The following is a 22,222-nucleotide window of genomic DNA, read 5'->3' on the forward strand; positions in this document are numbered from 1 at the left end:
AGACAATGCTCTACTAACAAGAGAAAATGACTCATATGACTAGATTCGATTTTTCAGCATTTGCAAGAAATAGTAGCCAACAAATTGAGCATTCCCTCCATTGATTTTCTTCTGCAGGAATAGCTTAAGCTTTATATTTAATTATGCAGTATTTTTTTTCCATGACAGCAATATTTTCTTCTTTTACCAGACACCCATTGCTATTTAAATCAGTTTACTATCTTTTGAAACTTAAAAATGTTTATTTGCAATACTTCCTTAAGAATCATTTAATTATTTATCTTCCACTCCGTTCCACATCTCTTGTATACAGTGGCATGCAAATGTTTGGGCACACCTGGTCAAAACTACTGATATTGTGAGTAGTGTTGAGCGAGTAGTTAACTATTCGCACTTGCTATGCTGTTAGTGAGTACTGTCTGCTACTCGTATATTTCTTATGAGTAGTGGGCGCAATGTAAGTCAATGGGAAATACTCACTAAGTAGTGAGTAACCTGAAAGCCATACTATTCGCTACTCGCATGAAAAGTACGTCTTTTTGGTAATAGCTACTTAGCAAGCATTTCCTATTGACTTACATTGTGCCCACTACTCGTAACGAATATGCGAGTAGCAGACAGTATTCACTAACAGCATAGCGAGTACGAATAGTTAACTACTTTCTCAATACCAACTGTGAACAGCTTTACATGCTACGATTTCGCTACAGCGATCTCGTTGGGGTCATGGAATTTGTGATGCACATCCGGCTGCTGTAGCGATATCGTTGTGAGTGACTCCTAGGAGCGATTTTGGATCGTTGCAAAAACGTCCAAAATTGTTCCTCGTTGACATGGGGGTCCACTCCCAATTATTGCTGCTGTCGCTGGGGCGAAGTTGTTCCTCATCCCTGCGGCAGCACACATCACTACGTGTGACGCCACAGGAACGAGAAACATCTCCTTACCTGCCGCCGGCCACAATGCGGAAGGAAGGAGACGGGCGGGATGTTTGTTCCGCTCATCTCCACCCCTCCGCTTTCATTGGGCGGCTGCTTAGTGACGTCGCTGTGACGCTGAACGGGCCGCCCCCTTAGAAAGGAGGCGGTACGCTGATCACAGCGACGTCACAGGGCAGGTAAGTACGAGTGATGGGCATGCGCGATTTTGTGCGCGACGGGCAGCGATATGCCCCTCTCGCAAAAACGATGGGGGCAGGTCTTATGCTAGCGATATCAAGACCGATATCGTAGCGTGTAAAGCCACCCTTAAGCAAATTGAAGATTAAATGATCTCTAAAAAGTATAAAGATAAGGATGATGGGTTTCCTTTGTATTTTAGGAAAAAAAAATATATACTCATCTTTTACATTTTAAAAATTACAAAAAGGAAAATGGGCTGATGCAAAAGTTTGTGCACCCTTGGAGATTTGTGCGATCAGATAACTTTGACCAAGATTTCAGACCATAATTAGCCTGTTAGGCTAATGGCGTCTTCACTATCATCGTTAGGAAAGGCCAGGTGATGCAAATTTCACAGCTTTACATAAAAACTCAGCCTCCTCTATCGTTATGCCAAAAAAATGGGTTCTTCTTAGTAGTTGCCTAGCACTGCAAAAGAGGCTCACATAGTAGGAGAAGACTATAAGAAGATAGTGAAGCATTTTCAAGTTGTCCTTTCCGCAGTACAAAATTTAATGAAGAAATAGCAGTTAACAGGAACAGTTGAGGTCAAGATAAGGTCTGGAAGACCAAGCAAAATTTCTGTGAGAGCTGTTCATAGGATTGCTATACTACAAAAGAGTTTCAAGAAGATTTAGCAGACTCTGGAGTTGTGGTACATTCATTTACTGTTCAGAGACACCTGCAAAAATATGACCTTCATGGAAGAGTTATTAGAAGAAAACTGCTGCATCCTCATCATAAAATGAAGAAGTATACAAAATAACATCTAAAAAAGACTTGTGCATTTTTTAATCAAGTCCTGTGGACCAAAAAGAGAGCACGGAAGAAAAAATGGTGCAAAATTTTAGGAAAAGAACATATCACCAACCATTAAGCCCTTCATGACCTTGGACACACCACATCCAAGGCCTTATCGGCATATTTATTGCAGGCTTGTGTGGCGAACCCGCATTTTTCTCCTCACATCTTGGGTGATCTGATCAGCTGACATCTGCAGCTAAAAGGCACAGGTGGATGAGCTATCCAACTGCGCCTGTTAACTAGTTAAATCATGCTGTCAAACTTTGGCAGCATGATCTAAAAAGCCCTGGTAGAAAGTGTGTTATTCCTGTGACGCCCTGGCGCCGCCAGGTGGTCACACATAGAATAGGCCCCCACATAACACCATCCCTCACCAGGTTACATCATGCCAACAAAAACCCTAGTCACTCCCCCAGGGAAGGAAAGGCACACCAATGGGCGGAACCCGGCGGATGGAGAACGCCCATCTAGGGATCTAGAGAACCCGGAGTGGGAAAAGAGTCAGTAAGAGTTGAAAATTGTAGTTCAAGTGGAAAGGTGTGAGTCTAGTGGAGTGGAGTAGTTGAGAGGAGAAAGTGAAGTTGAAGACAGAAAAGAAAGGCGTCGTGGTTGGAGGTGGCAGATGGTGGTCCGTGTCTGTCAGGAGACAGGAAGACGGCTGCCGGAGATCCGAGGTGGATCGGGACAGGGTAGGAGCCCGCCGGTACTGACACCAGAGAACCGACCCGTAAACTGTGCACAGTGGAGGTACTTGGACCCTGAAGCCAGGACCGGAACCAATGGCCTGGCTAATTAACCAATTGAGGGCAGGATTTTATGTCCTGTCCCAACCAAAGTTCCAAAAGCAGACAACAGCCCACCACGGAGAATAGGGCATCCGCCAGGGCCCAGTAGATCCAAAGGGCCAGTGTCAGCAGGCAAGGCTCCCAACAAAAGTACCGGGAGCGGACTCCCGTATTCCATACCGGGAAGTCCACAAACACCAAAAACAGTGCAGAGGAAAGTGACACAGACCATCACCCCGGGTGAGGGACCAGAATACATCCGGCCGTGGCGGCCAGCCACCGACACCTTGGTTTACCGATTGGACTTGTGTGATTCATTGACTGTGAGTACACCAATATCCCCCGATCTGCAATCACCATCCTCAGCACAGAGACACTGGGCCCCGGGGCATCCATCCCTAGCCACGGAGGGGTTCATAATCAGCTGCCATGCCATCGCCCCTGGGTACCCCATAACAGCATCGATGGTGCTACATCTCACCACTCACCGTGGGTGGCGTCACAGAGTGATTATGGTAAATCCCGTACAAATACGTCCCCTTTTATTCGAAGTGTCCGCGCGACCCCCGAGTTCGGAAGATCCCTCGAGCCACCCTGCGGATCTAGATCCAAGCAGCCCGGCTGCTGGCACGGGGGCGGCACATTCCCACCTGCCATCGGCAGTCCCATGACGTGATTACGGGATGCCGATGGGTTGTCATGACAGCAGGGGTTCAGCTGATGACCTCAGTCGCTGTTATGACATAATTACTGTGAACAGGAAAAATATATCTTTGTACCGTGTTAGCCAGTAGAGATAAAAAAAAAGGTAGATCTGGGGATCTGTATGTAGGGGAGACCGGACAACAGCTCAGGACAAGGATGAATTCTCACCGCCACACAATTAGAGAAAAAAGGATGGATCTACCTGTGGCCAAACATTTCTGTAACCCCAACCACAGCATCATGGACATGAAATTGCCGGTATTGAAAGGAAACTTCAAGTCCCAGAGAGATAGGAGACTATGGGAGTACAAACTTATGATGACCTTTGACACATTCAGAGAAGGAATGAATGTGTCTCATGGATTCATGTCTTTTTACATCAGTTAAAAGATGTGCTCCTCTGACCATCCGAGCGTGTCACAGCCCGGACCAGACCCTTATCAAAGGACAATAAAACTTTCACACTGAACTGCAGCAGTATTTATGGCCCCACAACAGTTTGCCCCCCTGCCATAGTGATAGTTCTGTTTCATATAACTTGTTTTTTTTTTTTTGTTTTTTTTTACTGCACTATTCTAAGTCCTGTTGTGTATAAATATGTGACTCTTCAGATTTTGTGTTATACCATGCCTGATGAAGAGACCTGAGTAGTCTCGAAAGCTTGCAATTATTACCATCTTTTCAGTTAGCCATTAAAAGGTATCAACCACTGAGGACTTTCTGTTCTTTTAAACAAATTTTTTTTGTGAACAGGAAATCACTTTTGCTAAAGCATCCCTCTGAACAGTAGAAATAATCAGACAGTGTCAGTTTCTAGTTTCCTATGGGGACTAATAAAATCAATAAAAAGTGGGGAAAAAAATATAGCATGAAAAATTAAAAAAAAAGTTCAGACCATCCCCCCTTTTGCTCCAATTAAAGTAAAACAATTAAAAAAATGAAAAATACACACATTTGGTATCCCTACATTCATAAATTCCTGATGTTTGAAAATATAAAATAGAGTAGTCTTATCGGTAAAGAGCGTAATGAGATCTGGTTCGCATGGTACCATGGTCCTCACCATATGAACTACAAGGTCACAGGGATTCCAGCACTTTACAGTTATTCCCAGCAGGGCCTAGTGTGTATTCTCCTACTGTGAATGCTTAGATGTATCCTCCTGCCACTCCAGCGACCGCCGTGTAGTGCATCCACTAGATATCATACACATACATTTTATGCTCCTATCTCCTATAGTGTGTAGCCTTCACTGCACCATGCTAAACAATCACTCGCACATAGGATGCTATGGTACAATAAAGGCATATAATATAACCAATATACACGAGTACAAGTGACCACACGTTTGTTGCATTCTTTTTTACATAGATCTGATTCCTTGAAAACGAGCTATATTTGAGGGCCGAAATGTTGGAATATGTCTTGAATATGTCTTTACACCAATAAATAGCAGAACAGAAATTGTCCAACACCATTCTTCTCACTTTTTTTTTCTCGTGTCCTGTACTCTGTGTGCCCGAGTCTAAACTCTTTTTCTCTGGGACTATTTTTTACTCTAGGACACCAACACTACCACAGTTGAGCTAGATTCTACCTGTTTCCTCTGGACTATGTTACGTTGCATCAAAAACCAGGAAATAAAATGGACCCATTTGCATCCCTGTAATTGTAGCAACCTGTACAATAAAGTAAACATAAGAGAAACCAAGGAAAAAAAATTGTGAAAACATACCCTGCTGTAACTAAATAAAAGCATAGTGCATATAAACATAGGGTACTTAGTAAACACTGTTTTTGATCAAAAAAAGCATAAAGCTATCCCACCAAACGTCAAGGTGTACCCAGTTGGGATAGTACCTACACTCTCTAATATTAAAACCTTACCATGGGTCTAAAATAGGCCTCAATGTGGCTAAGGGCTGAGAGCGACCGGGTCCCAACAGGACTATCCCAACTGGGTACACCTTGACGTTTGGTGGGATAGCTTTATGCTTTTTTTGATCAAAAACAGTGTTTACTAAGTACCCTATGTTTATATGCACTATGCTTTTATTTAGTTACAGCAGGGTATGTTTTCACAATTTTTTTTTTCCTTGGTTTCTCTTAGTCTCATGGCCAGTGTGAACATGGTCTCACAAGTTCCATGTATACCATCTCATACTCCGGCTCACTTTTTTGTTTTTATGTAGTTTTTTTGTATTCAGTACAAACAGGGAGTGGCCCCCTTCTCAGCGAGCTGGACATTTCATTCTGTGAATCCCCCTGACTGTGTGTGTCCTGTTGGGACCCGGTCGCTCTCAGCCCTTAGCCACATTGAGGCCTATTTTAGACCCATGGTAAGGTTTTAATATTAGAGAGTGTAGGTACTATCCCAACTGGGTACACCTTGACGTTTGGTGGGATAGCTTTATGCTTTTTTTTTTTTTTTTTTATCAAAAACAGTGTTTACTAAGTACCCTATGTTTATATGCACTATGCTTTTATTTAGTTACAGCAGGGTATGTTTTCACAATTTTTTTCCTTGGTTTCTCTTAGTCTCATGGCCAGTGTGAACATGGTCTCACAAGTTCCATGTATACCATCTCATACTCCGGCTCACTTTTTTGTTTTTTTGTTTTAATAAAGTAAACATAGCAGTATATTTACAGTGATTGGTAAATAGCATTATAAATGGTGATTGCTTTTTTTCTCCATTTCATTTATAAAAAAAGGTAATAGAATTGTAACACTTACATATGTGTGTTTGTAAAAATGGCACTTAAAGTATAACTGTCATTTCATTTTGATTTAATAAAACAACAATACACATGACAATAAGACAATTCTCCTCCTGGACTGATCTGTCTTTCTCAAAATTCTCAATTCCCGAGTAAAATCTGTCTTTAGTGAATAAAGGTTTTTATATTACTGAGATAGGAGATGGCTGTTGTTACTGATAAGATTTTACTGTATTGTAGAAGGAAGGTGCAGAGAGGAGGGAGGAACTAGAGGCACAGCGAGGAGCTATAGGCAGAGGGAGGAGCTAAAGGTAGAGCGAGGGGCTAGAGGCAGAGGAAGGAGCTAGAGGCAGAGGGAGGGGCTATAGGCAGAGGTAGAAGCTAGAGGTAGAGCAAGGGGCTACAGGCAGAGGAAGGAGCTAGAGGCAGAGGGAGGAGCTATAGGCAGAGGTAGGATCTAGAGGTAGCGCGAGAGGCTAGAGGCAGAGGAAGGAGCTAGCGGCAGACAGATGAACTAGACAGAGAGGGAGGAGCTAGAGGGAAAGGAAGGGGCTAGAGGTAGAGCAAGGGGCTATAGGCAGAGGTAGGAGCTAGAGGTAGAGCAAGAGGCTACAGGCAGAGGAAGAAGCTCGAGGCAGAGGGAGGACCTATAGGCAGAGATAGGAGCTAGAGGTAGAGCGAGGGGTTAGATGCAGAGGAAGGAGCTAGAGGCAGACAGATGAACTAGCGAGAGGGGGAGGAGCTAGAGGGAAAGGAAGGGTCTAGAGGCAAAGGAAGGAGCAATAGGCAGAGGATAGAGCTAGAGGCAGAGGGAAGAGCTAGAGGCAGAGGAAGGAGTGAGAGGTAGAGGGAGGAGCAAGAGGCAGAGGTAGAAGCTAGAGGCAGAGCTTCTTATTCCCTCTCTCTGCCTTTCAGCTTTGAATCTTATAAAAACAACTGCTATTCCCTATCTTGGTCAAATAAAAATCTGTACACACTGAAAATTGATTTTACCCTGGAATTTTGAGAATGAAAAAGCAGTCCAGGAGGAGAAAAAAGAAAATGTGTCTGTTAAAATATCATACAAAGTTGCTTATTTTCATGTCCACTATAGAATTTTTATAGAATAAAAATGAAATGATGGTTATGCTTTAGCCCAATCACAGCTCGTCTCAGAAAGAACCAGTCCTTATATATTGAAATATACATAAATAAAAGATATGGTAGTTACAAATATAAATGAATAAATAGAAAAAAATCATCTATTGATGGGAACAAGAATAAAGCGGGCTTTACACGCTGCGACATCGCTAGCATTTACTGACGATGTCGAGCACGATAGCACCCGCCCCCGTCATTCATGCGATATGTGATGATCGCTGCCGTAGCTAACATTATCGCTACGGCAGCGTCACACGCACATACCTGCTCTGCGACGTCGCTCTGGCCGGCGAACGGCTTCCTTTCTAAAGGGGCGGTTCGTGCTCGTCACAGCGACGTCATACGGCAGGTGTCCAATAGAATCGGAGGGGCGGAGATGAGCGGGACGTAACATCCCGCCCACCTCCTTCCTTCTGCATTGCCAGTGGACACAGGTAAGGAGATGTTCGTCGCTCCTGCGGTGTCACACACAGCGATGTGTGGTGCCGCAGGAACGAGGAATAACATCGCTAATAAGCAGAAAACGATTTTTTGTTTCAGGACGACCTCTCCACGGCAAACGATTTTGACCACTTTTGCGATCGTTTAAGGTCGCTCATAAGTGTCACACACTGCGATATTGTTAATGAAGCCGGATGTGCGTCACAAACACCGTGACCCTGACGATAATGCATTAACGATATCGTAGGGTGTAAAGCCCGCTTATCAGAAAAAATGTAATTGTGTATGGGCATATTATATATATATATATATATATATATATATATATATATATACAGTGTGTATGTATATATATATATATATATATATGTGTATATATATATATATATATATATATATGTATATATATGTATACATATATATTCTTTTGTGCATGTGTGTACTATGAACATGTGTGTAATGTGTAAATGTGCTTGTGCATTATTAATTATATCATGCTTATTATGAATATAAATGTACAGGTGTGTGTGTTTATGTGGGTGGGACTGGACAGATGTTTTGAAATCTTAGGTCAACTATTCATTTTAAACTTATTTTTCTCTGTTTGGATTACATCCTAATCCGGATTTAACATATCCACGGCATTTATCATAAAATGTATTCTAAAAGCCTTTCCTTTATCAACTCGGTGGACAATTCTGTCTGCAATTTATGTGTGCGTTCTCTGGCTTCTCTTCACATATGTATATCTCATTGAAAAAAATGAACATAAAAATACACATTAGTCAGCAAGACTTTTAGAGCCAGATGAGTTAAAAAGCATTAGCATATTCATTTTTAGTCCAAGTGAAAAAAAAATAGAGTGAGATGAAACACTTTAAAATGCATTTTGAGGAAGAGCTTTGTAATTACTCAGAGGAGGGAGAGAGTAGGAGAGGAAAATTAAAAAGATAAGATACAGTTTATATTCGAGGGTCGGCAGAACCGCTGCAGCAATAAAGGTTTGTCTTCTAAAATTGCATACAGACTGAAAGGCATTAAGGTCCTTTAAAAATCTTTTTATGTAATAGCAAAGTAGCACATATTCTGATATAAAAAAAATGACTCCGTGGAATGACAATTTGAATAGAGATCATCACCATACATGCTGAATAATTTATATTATGTGAATATGTATGATTTATACTTATTCTATCCAGTACAGAAGCAAAAAATAATATTTGCATAAGTCATGTTTGGTGGCATATACATGTGTGGGGGGGGCCATTACAGTTACAGACGTAGCATAGGTTATTATTACTCACAACCAGGGGTATACATATATTTTTTGGCTTCCTCTCTCTCCCCAAAACTATTCAGAGGAGAAGGTGAGGTCATACCTCCCAACTTTTATAAACAGGGAAAGGGACATGTAGCATGTATTGTAATATGTACACAGTAATAATGCCCTATTGAAGCCCTTTAGTGTTCTCACTTATGATACTCGTTTTATAACCATTATAGAGTATGAAACTCCCAATAATTTCTTCAATTAAAAATACACAGCATATGATATTCCCACAAAAAATCCTTCCTACTATTCATCCCATAGCCTCCCCATGCATACAGTCACTTAAAGAAGACCAACCACCAGGATTTTCATATACAGTGTGTCCACCCATATCCTGTCCACCGCCATTAATTTGAGAATGGCGGCAGCTATAGGCATAGAAGTGGTGTCTAGATATAGTAAAGTAGCCATGCGCTACGCAATGAAACCACCTATAGCGCCACCTGGTGGAAAACAACAGAGTTAGCATTTTTATCTTGAAAACAGAGCGAGATAAAGAAAAAAGTAAAATACAAAGTTGTAGGGCATTATCAATTCAATACGAATCGACACCTTGCATACAGAAATGCTATGATTAGAACGTGTAAAACTCACAAGGCTGCAAACATGAAGCAATACCTCATGGAGACCTTCCTACAAGTCATTGGGTATGGTGGCTGCGTGGAGTGGCCTCCACGCTCACCTGACCTGACCCCATTGGACTTCTTTTGTCAGGTCACATCAAAAAGCAGGTGTATACGACCCCTCCACCAACATTGCAGGACCTATGACAACGTATCACAGATGCTTGTGCAAAAATGTCACCTACCTTATTGCACAACGTGCAGAAAGATACAGTATGCTGTCCAGAGTCCAGATGTGCATTACAGCTGACGGTGGCCACTTTTAGCATAAAAGTTAAATGAGCGCCATATGCGTGACCAGCATTCAATGTTTTGGGGGGTTCATGGGTTTCATATCATAGCATTTCTGTATGCAAGGTGTCGATTCGTATTGAATTGATGATGCCCTACAATTTTTTAATTCACTTTTTTTCTCTATCGCGTTCCGTTTTCGAGATAAAAATGCTAACTCCGTTGTTTTCCACCAGGTGGCGCTATAGGTGGTTTCATTGCGTAGCGCATGGATACTTTACTATACCTAGACACAACTTCTATGCCTATAGCTGCCACCGTTCTCAAGTTAATGGCGGTGGACAGGATATGGGTGGACACACTGTATAAACTAAAGCCAGTGCTATACTGGCGCTATCATGCTGATTCTAAACACACCTTTATTTGTGAGATCAGATGTATACTTTCTAAAATACAGGCAAGTAAAATTTGTGAAATGCATACTTGATTGATAGCAGCTACAGAATATCTAATAGGTGGGTTGGGTTTTCCCACCCCTTTCTGCTGCCTGTCCTTCCTCCCTCCATCCTCCCCTTGTAATAACACAGACAGGGGAGGAAGGACAAGCAGGCAGATTAAGGTGGGAATAACTAGCAAAACCCAACCCACCTATCAAATATTCTGTAGCTGCTATCAATCAAGTTACAGTGCATTTCACAAACTTTACTTACCTATATTTCAGAAACTATATATCAGATCTCACAACTAAATGTATGTCTAGAATCAGCATGACAGTGCCAGTAAAGCAGTCTTTAGTTTATATAGGAAAATCCTGGTGATGGGTTCTCTTTAAGAGGATTAATATAACTTAAAAGGGTAGTTATCTTAAATGTCTGGTAGATTAGAATTCCACCTCTAGGATAAGGTACCAGTTGTATTAAACAACTTCTCAATGATGAATACATTCCAATTAACAAATTGTCCAAAGCGGAAAACAAATCTATCTATAGAAGTTTATCCTAACTATTAAAAGCACAGATTTGGGTATATATTATTGCTTTGGTATAATGTATTGCCCGATTGATCAATGATAAAGAATTATACCTTCACCCCCTTGAAGATATCTGTTAGTTAAAACATGTTGGGGAGACTTTGAGCTATATATTTAAATTGCATGTGTCGCCATATATTCTTACTTCAGGATATTATAATTCAAAGATTAATATCGAACATTAGTAAGGGTGAAATCTGCACCAAAAGTGCTGACAGAATTGACATGCTGCAGATTTAAATCTGCAGCAAATCTGCCAGGAGAAAATAAGCAATATGTGCATGAGACTCAAGATTTACTCATTATACATTGCTTATATAGCGCCACCATATTCCATAGCGCATTACAGAGATTATCATCATTTATGGGCAAATGTGTTAGTATTATTTGTAACGAATCCCAAAGTACTATTTCGGTATTTGTCACAAATTACAAATCTAATGCAAGTCAAAGAGAAACCTGTGTATTTCTCTTCTTGTGACTAATACTGGAATAGAACTCAGTGTATGGTAAGCATTATCCAAACACGAATAGTTACTATTCACCCATCACTGATTATCATCACTGTCCTCACAATCTAAATTCAATATCAGTATGTCTTTGACATGTGGGAGGAAACCTACGCAAACACCAGTTTTGTGACAAATCTGAACTTTAAAAAAGGATCAAAACCACAACAAAAATGCAATGTGTGTGTGACGCTCCAGGGATGCTGAGCCTCTTCAGGGACGCCACAGGGTTTCTTCAATATGGCAACAGGTAATGTCATTTTTATTTTATGTGTTGTGACGCCACTCACGGCTTGTGGTCAGGGATGTGGATGGCCACCGCTGCAGGTTTTATGAGTGTCTGGGGCTGATGGAGTCTACAGCCAGGTAATGTAGCCTTCCGTGAGTGAGGCAGACCCCAGGGGCTCGGGTGAGTAGGATAGCGGGTCCAAGAATAACACAGACTGAGTCCAAAAGTCTTTCAAATGCTTTGTACTCACTTAGATGTTGTTGTGAGCTGACCCGGGCGATGCTGTGATGAACCATGTAGGACCAGGGGCTCCTTCGGGCCAGTCTGAGGGTAACCAGTTAGCTTGCCTTCCTAGCACTTCTGTGTTCGGATGTTCGGATAACCCCCTGACTTGACGTACCATGGGGGGGTCTATCCAGGGAGTCGCAACTGCCTTTTCTCCCCTGTTTTTGGCCCGTTTGCCGGCAGCGTGAACCAGTTGAGATGGCTTCAAGCTCTGTCTCCTTATGGGTCCCTGTGTTGCTGCTGAGGCTCGGACTCTATGTGGTTGGTGAGGTACTTGTAGTTCCCCTCATCAGCAGCTTTAGCAGGCAGTTAAACTGGAGTCTGCTCTAGGGACCTGTCCCCATACGTGCCTAGTCATCAAGAGCACCTCTTTACTCTGACTACCAGATGACCATTCTCCCCCTGCCAACTGTCACTACACCGCGCAGGGTCTGACTAGTGGCCGCGCGCGTATCCCCTAGCGACCGCCGCACACCACTACCAGACTGGCTCGCTGCACTCTTTTCCTGACAACCTCTGCACTTTAGCTCCCAGCCCCTCCACTACACCCCTTGACAAGAATTGAAGGCCAGACCCCTCTGGAGACTGCCCAAGGGTCCCATCTAATGGTGTGGGAGAACTGGTTGCTATGTGTCTGTGCGTACACACCTCGTTCTGGCCCTTAGGATTACCTGGAAGTACTGTCCCAGCATGGGTGCAGTACTCAGGGGCACCACATGTGCACGTAGAATTGGCCTTGTTGGGCGTCTCCCTTTATCACTGTATTATATAATGCAGCAGTTTGTGCATCCGGACTAAAAAAAGTATACCATCCATACACCACTCAGTACTATGGAAGTCTATGTGTAATTGATGCCATTCAGACGCTTTGTTACCAACCGTACAGAAATTCCTGGATAGTCTGTAAAAATAAGGCACCTTTTTGCCCTGTCTGTAAAAAAATGTTAAGATTATCTTGACTGCATTATCATTATTTTACAGTTTAGAGTGAATGCAACTGATTTTTCATATCAGAAGTATTGGCTGTAGACATATATCCCTTGTAATCTTAATGATTTATTGTCATTTTCCTATGTGTCCATAAAAAATATGTTCTGTCTGTGATTTTTTAATAAGCTGTCCCGAAAAAAGTCAAGTTGTCAACGCTGTTAATGGACATCTGTTAAATAGAAACATGTGAGTTTTGTGTCAGGTAGTAATGTAAATGCACTGTAAAAGGAGCCTAATATCTCTTAGAAAATGTCATTATGTTTTTGTAAGGAGGTGGACTTGTGGTCACGTTCCCCCCTAAAAGACACCAATCACGTTGTTGTAATGTGAATTATGTCTTGCGTCATTGTGGAAGTAGTCTGCCATGTGAACTATTATGTAATGAATAATGAGCACCAGTGTTTTATGTGCTAAGCTGAAAGGAGGGTCAGAGGAAGTTGATAGTTGGTATTGACCCATGGTGGGAGTGACTAGGGTGCAGTGTAGGTGAAGGTTTCTTGTGGCACATTAAATAGAGCACAGCAAGAGACAGAAACAGACCTATTGTCTAATTGGTCACCAAGGCCACATGCAGTGGGTGACCTGTGGTGAGAGGGAGAGAGGAGACTGGGACATAGATAGGGTGACCCTGAAGTAGAAACCGGGACACAAGGAGAGTCTGAGAGATCCAGGCTGAAGGATAGCGTTAGTTCAAATGACTGACCATAGTATAGAGTGACCTATTTGGAAAGCTTCAGAGAAGCAACATTGAGCAGAAAGTCCCTGAGTAGCTTACAGCTTCTAAAGGTAAGGGGCCAAGACAGACTAGAACAGGAGACAAAAGAGTGCCCCGGGTTGGAGTTCCCTAGGCATCAGAGGGCTTGAAGCCTTGGCAAACTCCCTCTTCTACAAGGAGAATCAGTCATGGAACCACGAGAAGACAAAATGACTTTCAGAAACTGTTTTGTGATGCTATGTTGGGTAGTGGTGAAATGTACAAGAGCAGTGGAGACAGGACAACTGAGCTTGAAGTAAAGACAGAATGTCTGAATTTACTCTGTGACAATGAAACGTCCTAGAAATTTTGTTCCCCAATATCTAGTCTACATATTTGTCCGCAAAGGGCTAAGTAAAACTATGTTGTTTTTAGAGAACTGGTTGTCTCTCTTCTTGAAGGGATTGACATTTGGTACTGGCCAGCCAAAGCCAGTGGCATCACGCTGCCTGCACGAACATGTTTCTTCCATGACATTAGTCAATGCACCTAGCCAGCACCCCATCTTTCATGTTGCCTGCTGGAGAACGAGAGAATAGCACCTCACCCACGACTATCGCCCCGTGCCACGCTACATTTTCACAGTGTTTCTTATTTTGTGCTCTAAAGAGAAATTTTGCAGTCAGTTTTGCATGCGACTGTATTGTACTTATTGGCACTAAATTTATTGTGTCCCATGTGATTTGGTAAATTTGACATCTTAAGATGTTATATTTCTGTCTAAAAATTTTACTCTACTTTTACACCACTCCCACACTGGAATTAGTTTGTAAGTTTTTGTGTGACATTTCAAAATATTTGCACAATATTGAACAAGCTCCGAATAATAATGAGACATTTGCAAAAAATGCTGCACAACTTTAAAAAATATATCTAAAAAGTAAAAATTGACACAAAATGGGCCAAAAAAACCAGGTGAAATACAGATTCTTCCCAGAAGTTTTTATAAGTATACTCTATTCTTAAACTGTGAAAGTCTTCTAATGAATAAAGTAAAGATAAACTTACCGCTGACTTTGCTCATTCCTAGGACAATATCTTCATAAACTAGTGATAAAGCAAAACATTCCGTCACATACAAGTGAGAACAAATATAATATATTCCATCTTTACAATGAGATACAGAATCGGCTACAAATGAAAATAACCATAACCATAAGTAAGAAATATTGTATATCTACAGAAAGAACATTTCTGTTTTAGTCAAGCATGTGATGAGTGTGACATGCAAAAAAAGTCATGCATTAATCTTCCTCAATGAATTCACAAGAAAAAAGTGCAAGATTTCTTATTAGACTTTGTTTACACAGCAAAACCCTAATTGTTGTTTCAAGAAAAATGTTTAGTCAGGTAAATGTCAACAAAAAGATAATTCTTCATAGACTGAATGGTTATTACAGTGCTGCAAAAACAGTTAAGCTGGAAATTGAACACTAAGATAGAAATACATAAATGAATATTTTTATGGGAAGTGACATGATGCGTAGTCCTTTAAAGTTTCCTGAGATCTGCCATCAAGTTTTCAATAAAATCCTGAAGAAAATGCATCAGTGATATATACTGCACGTGTACCGATCAATATGTATGTGGTACGTGCACTTTTCTCTTATAACTTTTGCACTGTTTTGCCTTTATTTTATGTTGTCAATGACCCAGAGATTTAGAAATATAAATTACTATTAGTATGGCTAAATTGTTTATACGCAGAAGAAAAGTATTAAAAAGCTGATCTGAAAGAACATGACCACTTTCCATACTCTATTGTCATGCTCCACGTGTCCCGACGCCGTCCGTCACTCACCACCCCGGTCCCCGGGCCTCCTGTCTCCACCCATACGTCCTCCTCTGCTCCCTCCAGGCCCCCGGTCTCCCGTTCCCGGCGCACCTCTGCGACCCTGGACACCCTGTCTTGCTCCCCTGCATCCTCGGCACTGCTCCCTGCTCTGGCCTCCGGTACTCGGGTGGTGTGCATGCGCATTAGGGCGTGTGAGAGGTCATTGACCTCCTCTTAAAGGGCCAGCGCCCTTGAAACAGGATATTGCTGGAGTCAGGATTAGAGTATATAAGAGCTTCCTGACATATGGGCGGTGCCTGTTCTACGAGTTCTGTAGCTAGGAGTCTAGGTCCCTCCTTGCTGTGTCTCCTTCTAACCTTGTCTTCCACAGAACCAGTCCTGCCAAGCCTAACCTGGTCCTGTCCACAACCTGTCCGAGAAGTCCTACGGGGACTGTCCTGCAAAGTTAAACCTGGTCCTAATCACAACCTGTCCGAGTGGTTCTACGGGAACTGTCAGCTGAGACTCCACCACCTTCTCCAGTCTGAACCTGTCTCCTAACCTCGGCTTCAACCGGTGACCTCTGCCTTTTCTACCGGTTGGACTCTGCTCTCGTCTAACGGCTCTACCCGGCACCGGTACCTGGGCACCGTCATCTAACCTGGCACCAGGAACTCTAGGTCCCCAGGGACTCACTCATTCCAGCTTCTGGAAAGGACTTCGATCTTAGTCCGCTCTGTGCTCCGGCAACCGTGTCAATGGTCCCTTTGAGGTTGCTGGATTATCCCAGTCTTGGGGTAGCTCTGAGCTGCCTCGCCGGAGGTGTCCGGGGCATGGCCCAGAGGATCCACCACCCGGACGCAACAACTATGCTCGATTATATCATTAGAGCTATAATGAATCCATAAATGGATCCAATCAAGGATAGAAAAAGGCAGCAATCACCATTCATTCGTAGACATGCCGAAGTACATTTTGTGCGAAACGGTCAGCCGTCATCCTACCCCATTTGCCTCTCCTCACCTCCTCCCTTTATGCTGTACCCGATCCACATGTAAAAATAAAAATCCATGAAAGAAGATACGGTGATTGCTGCCTTTTTCTATCCTTGATTGGATCTTAGTACATGGACTGTTCATTTGGATGGTGCACCCGTACATTCTGTGGTTTCGAGATGATCCTTGCATAGTGACCGACTAGGAGGATTAGTAGTGCCCGGTGAACCTTTTTGTTTTCTCAAATCCATCAATTGGATATGGTGGGGAATGAAAAAGAGTGCATAGGGTCTTATCTGGTGGTGAATAGGAAAAAGAGATAATAGGTATGCTCCTTTGGTAGACATAAAAAAGCTCATGTAATGTTGGGCTGCTGAAGGTCCAAGAGCAAGGGAGATTAGAATGATGACTAAATAAATGGACCTTTATTGCCCTGCCCTTCTAATGTAAAGTAGATGAAGATGAGCCCACAATCAATCATTAGCAGCTGTGGTTTATGTCAACGCGTTTCAAAGCCTATGCTGGCTTCTTCATCAGGAAAAGACCACAAACATTAAAATAAACCACAGCTGCTAATAACTCCTGATCGTGGACTCATCTTCTTCTACCTTACATTAGAAGGGTAGTAAAGAGGAGTGAAAATTTAGAGGCTCAATCCACTGACAGCAAATGAGCCACAGGCTCGACCTTGACCCAAACCCTAGATCAAGTCACTGATTGGCAGTTTGAGTCTCTGCCCACATACAGCCAGCCATAAGCAGATCACTTCCAGGGGAGGGTGGATGGGCTTTTGCAATCTTTTTTTTTTTTGTTGCACACTATATGTGATCACCCTCTTGTTAACCCCAGTGTGTGCCATTCAAACACTGCAAGCAGCTTTCACAGGGCTGAGCACCAAGCGTTTCTGAGCACAGCGTTGCTCACATGAGATTTGTATGCACGTACAGCATCTGATCATGAACCTTGATTTTTAAATTTGGTGTTCAGTTCAAAAACCAAACCTCAGGTTTACTCATCTCTAAAGGGCAGGGCAAAAAAGGTCCATTTATTTATTCCTAATGAAACCATAGCTCAGGACACCATTTCTTTTACAAGTGAAAGCTGCTGCAGAATTCATTTTTTTTTCTCTGGAGGACTTAATGTGACCATGTTTTAAATTATTTTATTGAGAGGTATAAAAGATTTAATGTGTCGTCACCTTCTCTTGCTTCTGTCAACAGATCATCTGGCGTATTAGTGGAAAAACCCATAGTGATGCAATGATTAATGGCAACTTTGTCCTTCCAGAGCAAACCATTCAAGAATGACCTATTTAACCTCAGTCATCCTCATAAAATCTCCTAATTGACCTCACTGGCAGACAAGAATAAGGTCTGTGGTACATGTCAATTTGCTGTCACCGCCTTCCAGTAGGCACGATGGCTGTGTCCACAGTAAAAGCAGATTACTGGACTGAGGCAGGACCATAATTTGTCTTGCGGCTGCATCGAGCTGCACATTGAGTGGCTCAATAGTATTGAATAGGACTGTGATGTGTTGCAATAACTACACAAGCGCAGAAGCTGTGCATGCATCATAATGCATCATTAGTCCAAGCCTAATCCATATGTCGAACTTTAATCTCATTTCACCAGTAAATTAGTGCCCATCAGAGACATGCTAAATGATTAAGGCCCTAATACAAATACGCTTAGTATATTGTGTGAATAATACAGCTGAATAACCACTACCAATATTTTTTATTTTACTTCCGTGTCATTGTATATAATGAATAAGAGAGTAAATGATGTCCTTGGAGAATGATGTGTCCTTGTGTGCTTGGGCATATAGCCATAATCAATGTACAGTCTATAGACCAAGGTGAGCATTGTACATGGTAGAATTAAGTAGTATATCTCTGTCCTTTACCGTCAGGATTATTTAGCATCACTAGGCTATTTTCTTATCCTAAGAATGTTGCAGTAAAGAAAAATCTGTGTGCTTACCTTTCCCAGAGAGATCAAGAGTAGATACATCTTGGCCTCTATCATCTTTCAACGTAGCCTTATATTCAGCTTGATCTTTTTTAGTCAGCTATATATAAAAATTATAATAGAATATTTAGATATTTTTACATTTGAATAAAAAAACAAATGAATATGATCGAAAGATGGCAAACAAAAGCATGAAAATCTTAAGACAAGGAGTATTACAGTGGCTTACTGCAATGAAAATGCATTTGAATTTCTTTACTGTTTCTATTTTTTTCCTTTATCATTTTACAGCAATTGCCCAGGTGAATTTTTTTCAGGTGATTAAAAAAGAAAAAAAAAATTGGTAATGCTGGTATAAAGCTCAATTACTGATTTTAGGTACAGTATATCACAAAAGTGAGTACACACCTCAGCTCCCCACAGACGGGAGCACTTATGCAGCCCCAAACCATGACTGCCACCACCATGCCTGACTATAGGCAAGACACACTTGTCTTTGTAGTTCTCACATGGCTGCTGCCACACATGCTTGACACCATCTGAACCAAATAAGTTTCTCTTGGTCTCATCAGACCACAGGTCATGGTTCCAGTAATCCATCTCTTTAGTCTCCTTGTCCTCAGCAAAGTATTTGAGGCTCTCTTGTGCATGATTTTAAGAAGAGATTTCCTTCTGGCATGACAGCCATGCAGACAAATTTGATGCAGTGTGTGGCATATGATCTGAGCACTGACAGGCCCCCCCCACACAATTTTAACCTCTGCAGCAATGCTGGCAGCACTCATATGTCTATTTTGAAAAGACAACTTCTGGATATAATGCTGAGAACGTGCCTTCAACTTCTTTGATTAACCATGGCAAGGCCTGTTCTGAATGGATCCCATCTTGTTTGATCACTGTATGCTCTTTCAGGCTGTTGGAAATCTTCTTGTAGCTTAGAAAATCTTTATGTAGAGCAACAATTCTTTTTTTCAGATCCTCAGAGAATTATTTGCCTGTGAGGGGCCATGTTGAACTACCATTGACCAGTATGAGAGGATGTGTGAGCGAAAACACTTAATTTAACACATCTGCTCCCCATTCACACCTGATACCTTGTAAGGCTAATGAATCACATGACACTGGAGAGGGAAAATGGTTAATTGGGCACAATTTGGCCATTTTCACTTAGGGTTGTACTCACTTTTTACTATCGGTTTAGTTATTTAGAGTGTTGAGTTATTTAGCAGCCACACCAAATTTACCCAAAAATAGAAACAGTAGCTGCACAAATGTGTAAAATTTTTTTTTCCATTTTATTCAATTCAAAAAGGCATAACAACAAGAAGATAGGTGGATTAAAATTAACAAACTGATACAAGACAGGTACAAAGAGATAGGAGTCCAACAAAGGGGAAAGGAGTCTCATAAACCTTTGTGGGACTCCTATGCCTTTGCACTGCTGGCACTCTAACTGCATCTAGGAACTTTGTCATACTTAGGTATGTCCTTTTCTATGATTGTTTCTTTGCTCCTCTGATCATTTTTATATATTGTCTGATGACATTGTGTCTTTATTATACTATGTTATTTGTATAGATCACAGGCGCTGTATGTATTTAAAGGAATATGCATTGTACTATGCCGTGATAAGCCTCCAGGGCTTGTGGTGTCTTTTATCCAGTCCATTTCATCACTGATATGATAATACATTTACAATTGTTGTTTTTTTGCAACCTGTTTCCACATTTCCTCCTTCTTTTGCATGTTTTGCTAGTGGGAGTTGCCACACCCTATGGGCTACATAAATAGTTATCCTCAGGTGTTATATTTCTAACATATTTTACTGATGAATTATGTTTTTATAATGAATTAGCTTGGTATTAAAGGTGTATTGAATGTTTGGAAATGATCCCCTAACCGTAGGATGGGGATATATTTCCAATGGCTGAGGGTCTGATGGTTTTGGTGCCTAGTGAGTTGAGCAGCAATGAATCATGTACACTGTTCACTATTAGGGATCACTCAAACTAGCGCATAAATACAATGAGTGCAATCCGAGAAATGAAGGGATTGCACTCAGACCAATTTTATTCAATGAGGCAGTGCTGATTTGTGTATTCTTTCTCAGCTGTATTTGGCATGCTGCGATTTGACTTCGATATCATTAAGTGTGAGAAAAAAAAATCAAATGCCATACAGACACTTAGTATGGCATCCGCTTTTTATAGATACATTACAATTCTGTAACATAAGAAACTGTACATGGTGCTATAAAAGCTTAATAGTTGCTGAGAAAAAAACCCAGATTGCATAGGGACAGCACACGGATGACAACTGAGAAAAAAGTCCTTTTCTGGATGAAAATTGCACCAAATTTTTAAACACTAGTGTGAGTGAACTCATAATTGGAGTGCCAGACATTACAGAGGGCAGCGCCGAGGAGGTCTTCAGCACTCTCATTAAAATGAACAGAGCAGTGCGCATGATCGACCCCTACCACATACATCCGGGCTATTCAAAGACAGCTTCTCTGGATGCCCTTTTTGTAAGAACATCAGATTTGGGTGGCATGGTGGCTCAGTGGTTAGCACTGCAGTCTTGCAGCGCTGAGGTCCTGGGTTCAATTCCCACCAAGCACACCATCTGCAAGGAGTTTGTATGTTCTCCCTGTGTTTGTGTGGGTTTCCTCCGGGTTCTCCAGTTTCCTCCCACACTCCAAAGACATACAGGTAGGGACTCTAGATTGTGAGCCCCAATGGTGACAGTGTTCCCAATGTATGTAAAGCGCTATGGAATTAGTAGCGCTATATAAATGAATAAATTATCATTATTATTAACCTATTAATTGTTAACCTACTCAGGATTTAATGAGCTAAGTATGTACCTTTGGAATGCGGAATACACACACTCCTTGCTGCAGATCTGGGACATCCAGAGCATCAACTGGAACCTCGGCTTTAAACCACTTAAATACTGTTTCCTTCTTAGTGTTTGCTACCTGTAAAAGCAATAGCATTATTAATGAATTTCTCAAAAGTAGAATTACACTAATTTCCAACTATACTTTAAATGATTCATTCATTCATTCATTCACAATATGTGTTATAAGTAGAATATTTTCAGGTGCATCTTTAAGGGAAAAGAGGATCATGAACTTAGTTACTTACCAGAGCTTGTTAAATGACTAAATCTATATTTTGTGCAGCCATCTCATTTAATCTGTGAGTACACTGATGATAACTGAGTTAAAGCAAAACCATTGTTTTAATTTTATTTAAAAAATCAAAAGTACACATGAAAAAAGCAATTTTGTAATATAGTAATATTTCTTATCAGACAAATCTGCTTTTTGCCCCTCTTGGATTAATCTTTCATTCTCAAAATTCTCAATTCCTGGGTAGAATCTGTCTTCACTGAACAGATTTTTATATTACTGAGAGGGTTTTAATAAGATTCTATCCAGATAGGAGAGGCAGAAGGAAGAGCTCTGTCTCTAGTTCCTCCCTCTGCCTGTAGCTCCTCCCTCTGTTTCTAGCTTCTCCCTCTGCCTCTAGCTCCTCCCTCTGGATATAGCTCCTCCCTCCTATATGCCCCTCCCTCTTATCTCAGTAATATAAAAATCTGTATATACTGAAGACAGATTTTACCCAAGAATTTTGAAAATTAAAAATCAGTCCAGGAGGAGCAAGAAGTAGGTTAATCTGATAAGATATATTAGAAAGTTGCCTATTTTCATGTGTACTATTGACTTTTGAAATAAAA

The 22,222-nt window shown here is 41.4% G+C and overlaps 1 protein-coding gene across 2 annotated transcripts in view; it reads right to left on the reverse strand.

Annotated features, from left to right (window-relative positions):
• MYOM2 (myomesin 2) overlaps positions 1–22,222 on the reverse strand; it is a 252,158-nt gene that overhangs the window by 45,385 nt on the left and 184,551 nt on the right. For both annotated transcript variants that reach the window (XM_075340317.1, XM_075340316.1), the window contains 3 exons: positions 21,345–21,458; positions 18,491–18,578; positions 14,745–14,783 (listed from right to left, as the gene is read on the reverse strand). In XM_075340317.1, the coding sequence (XP_075196432.1) occupies positions 14,745–14,783; positions 18,491–18,578; positions 21,345–21,458 (241 nt within the window). The remainder of the gene's footprint in view (positions 1–14,744; positions 14,784–18,490; positions 18,579–21,344; positions 21,459–22,222) is intronic.

This window comes from Anomaloglossus baeobatrachus, chromosome 3 (genome assembly GCF_048569485.1).
Source record: "Anomaloglossus baeobatrachus isolate aAnoBae1 chromosome 3, aAnoBae1.hap1, whole genome shotgun sequence".
NCBI classification, from domain to species: Eukaryota; Metazoa; Chordata; class Amphibia; order Anura; family Aromobatidae; genus Anomaloglossus; species Anomaloglossus baeobatrachus.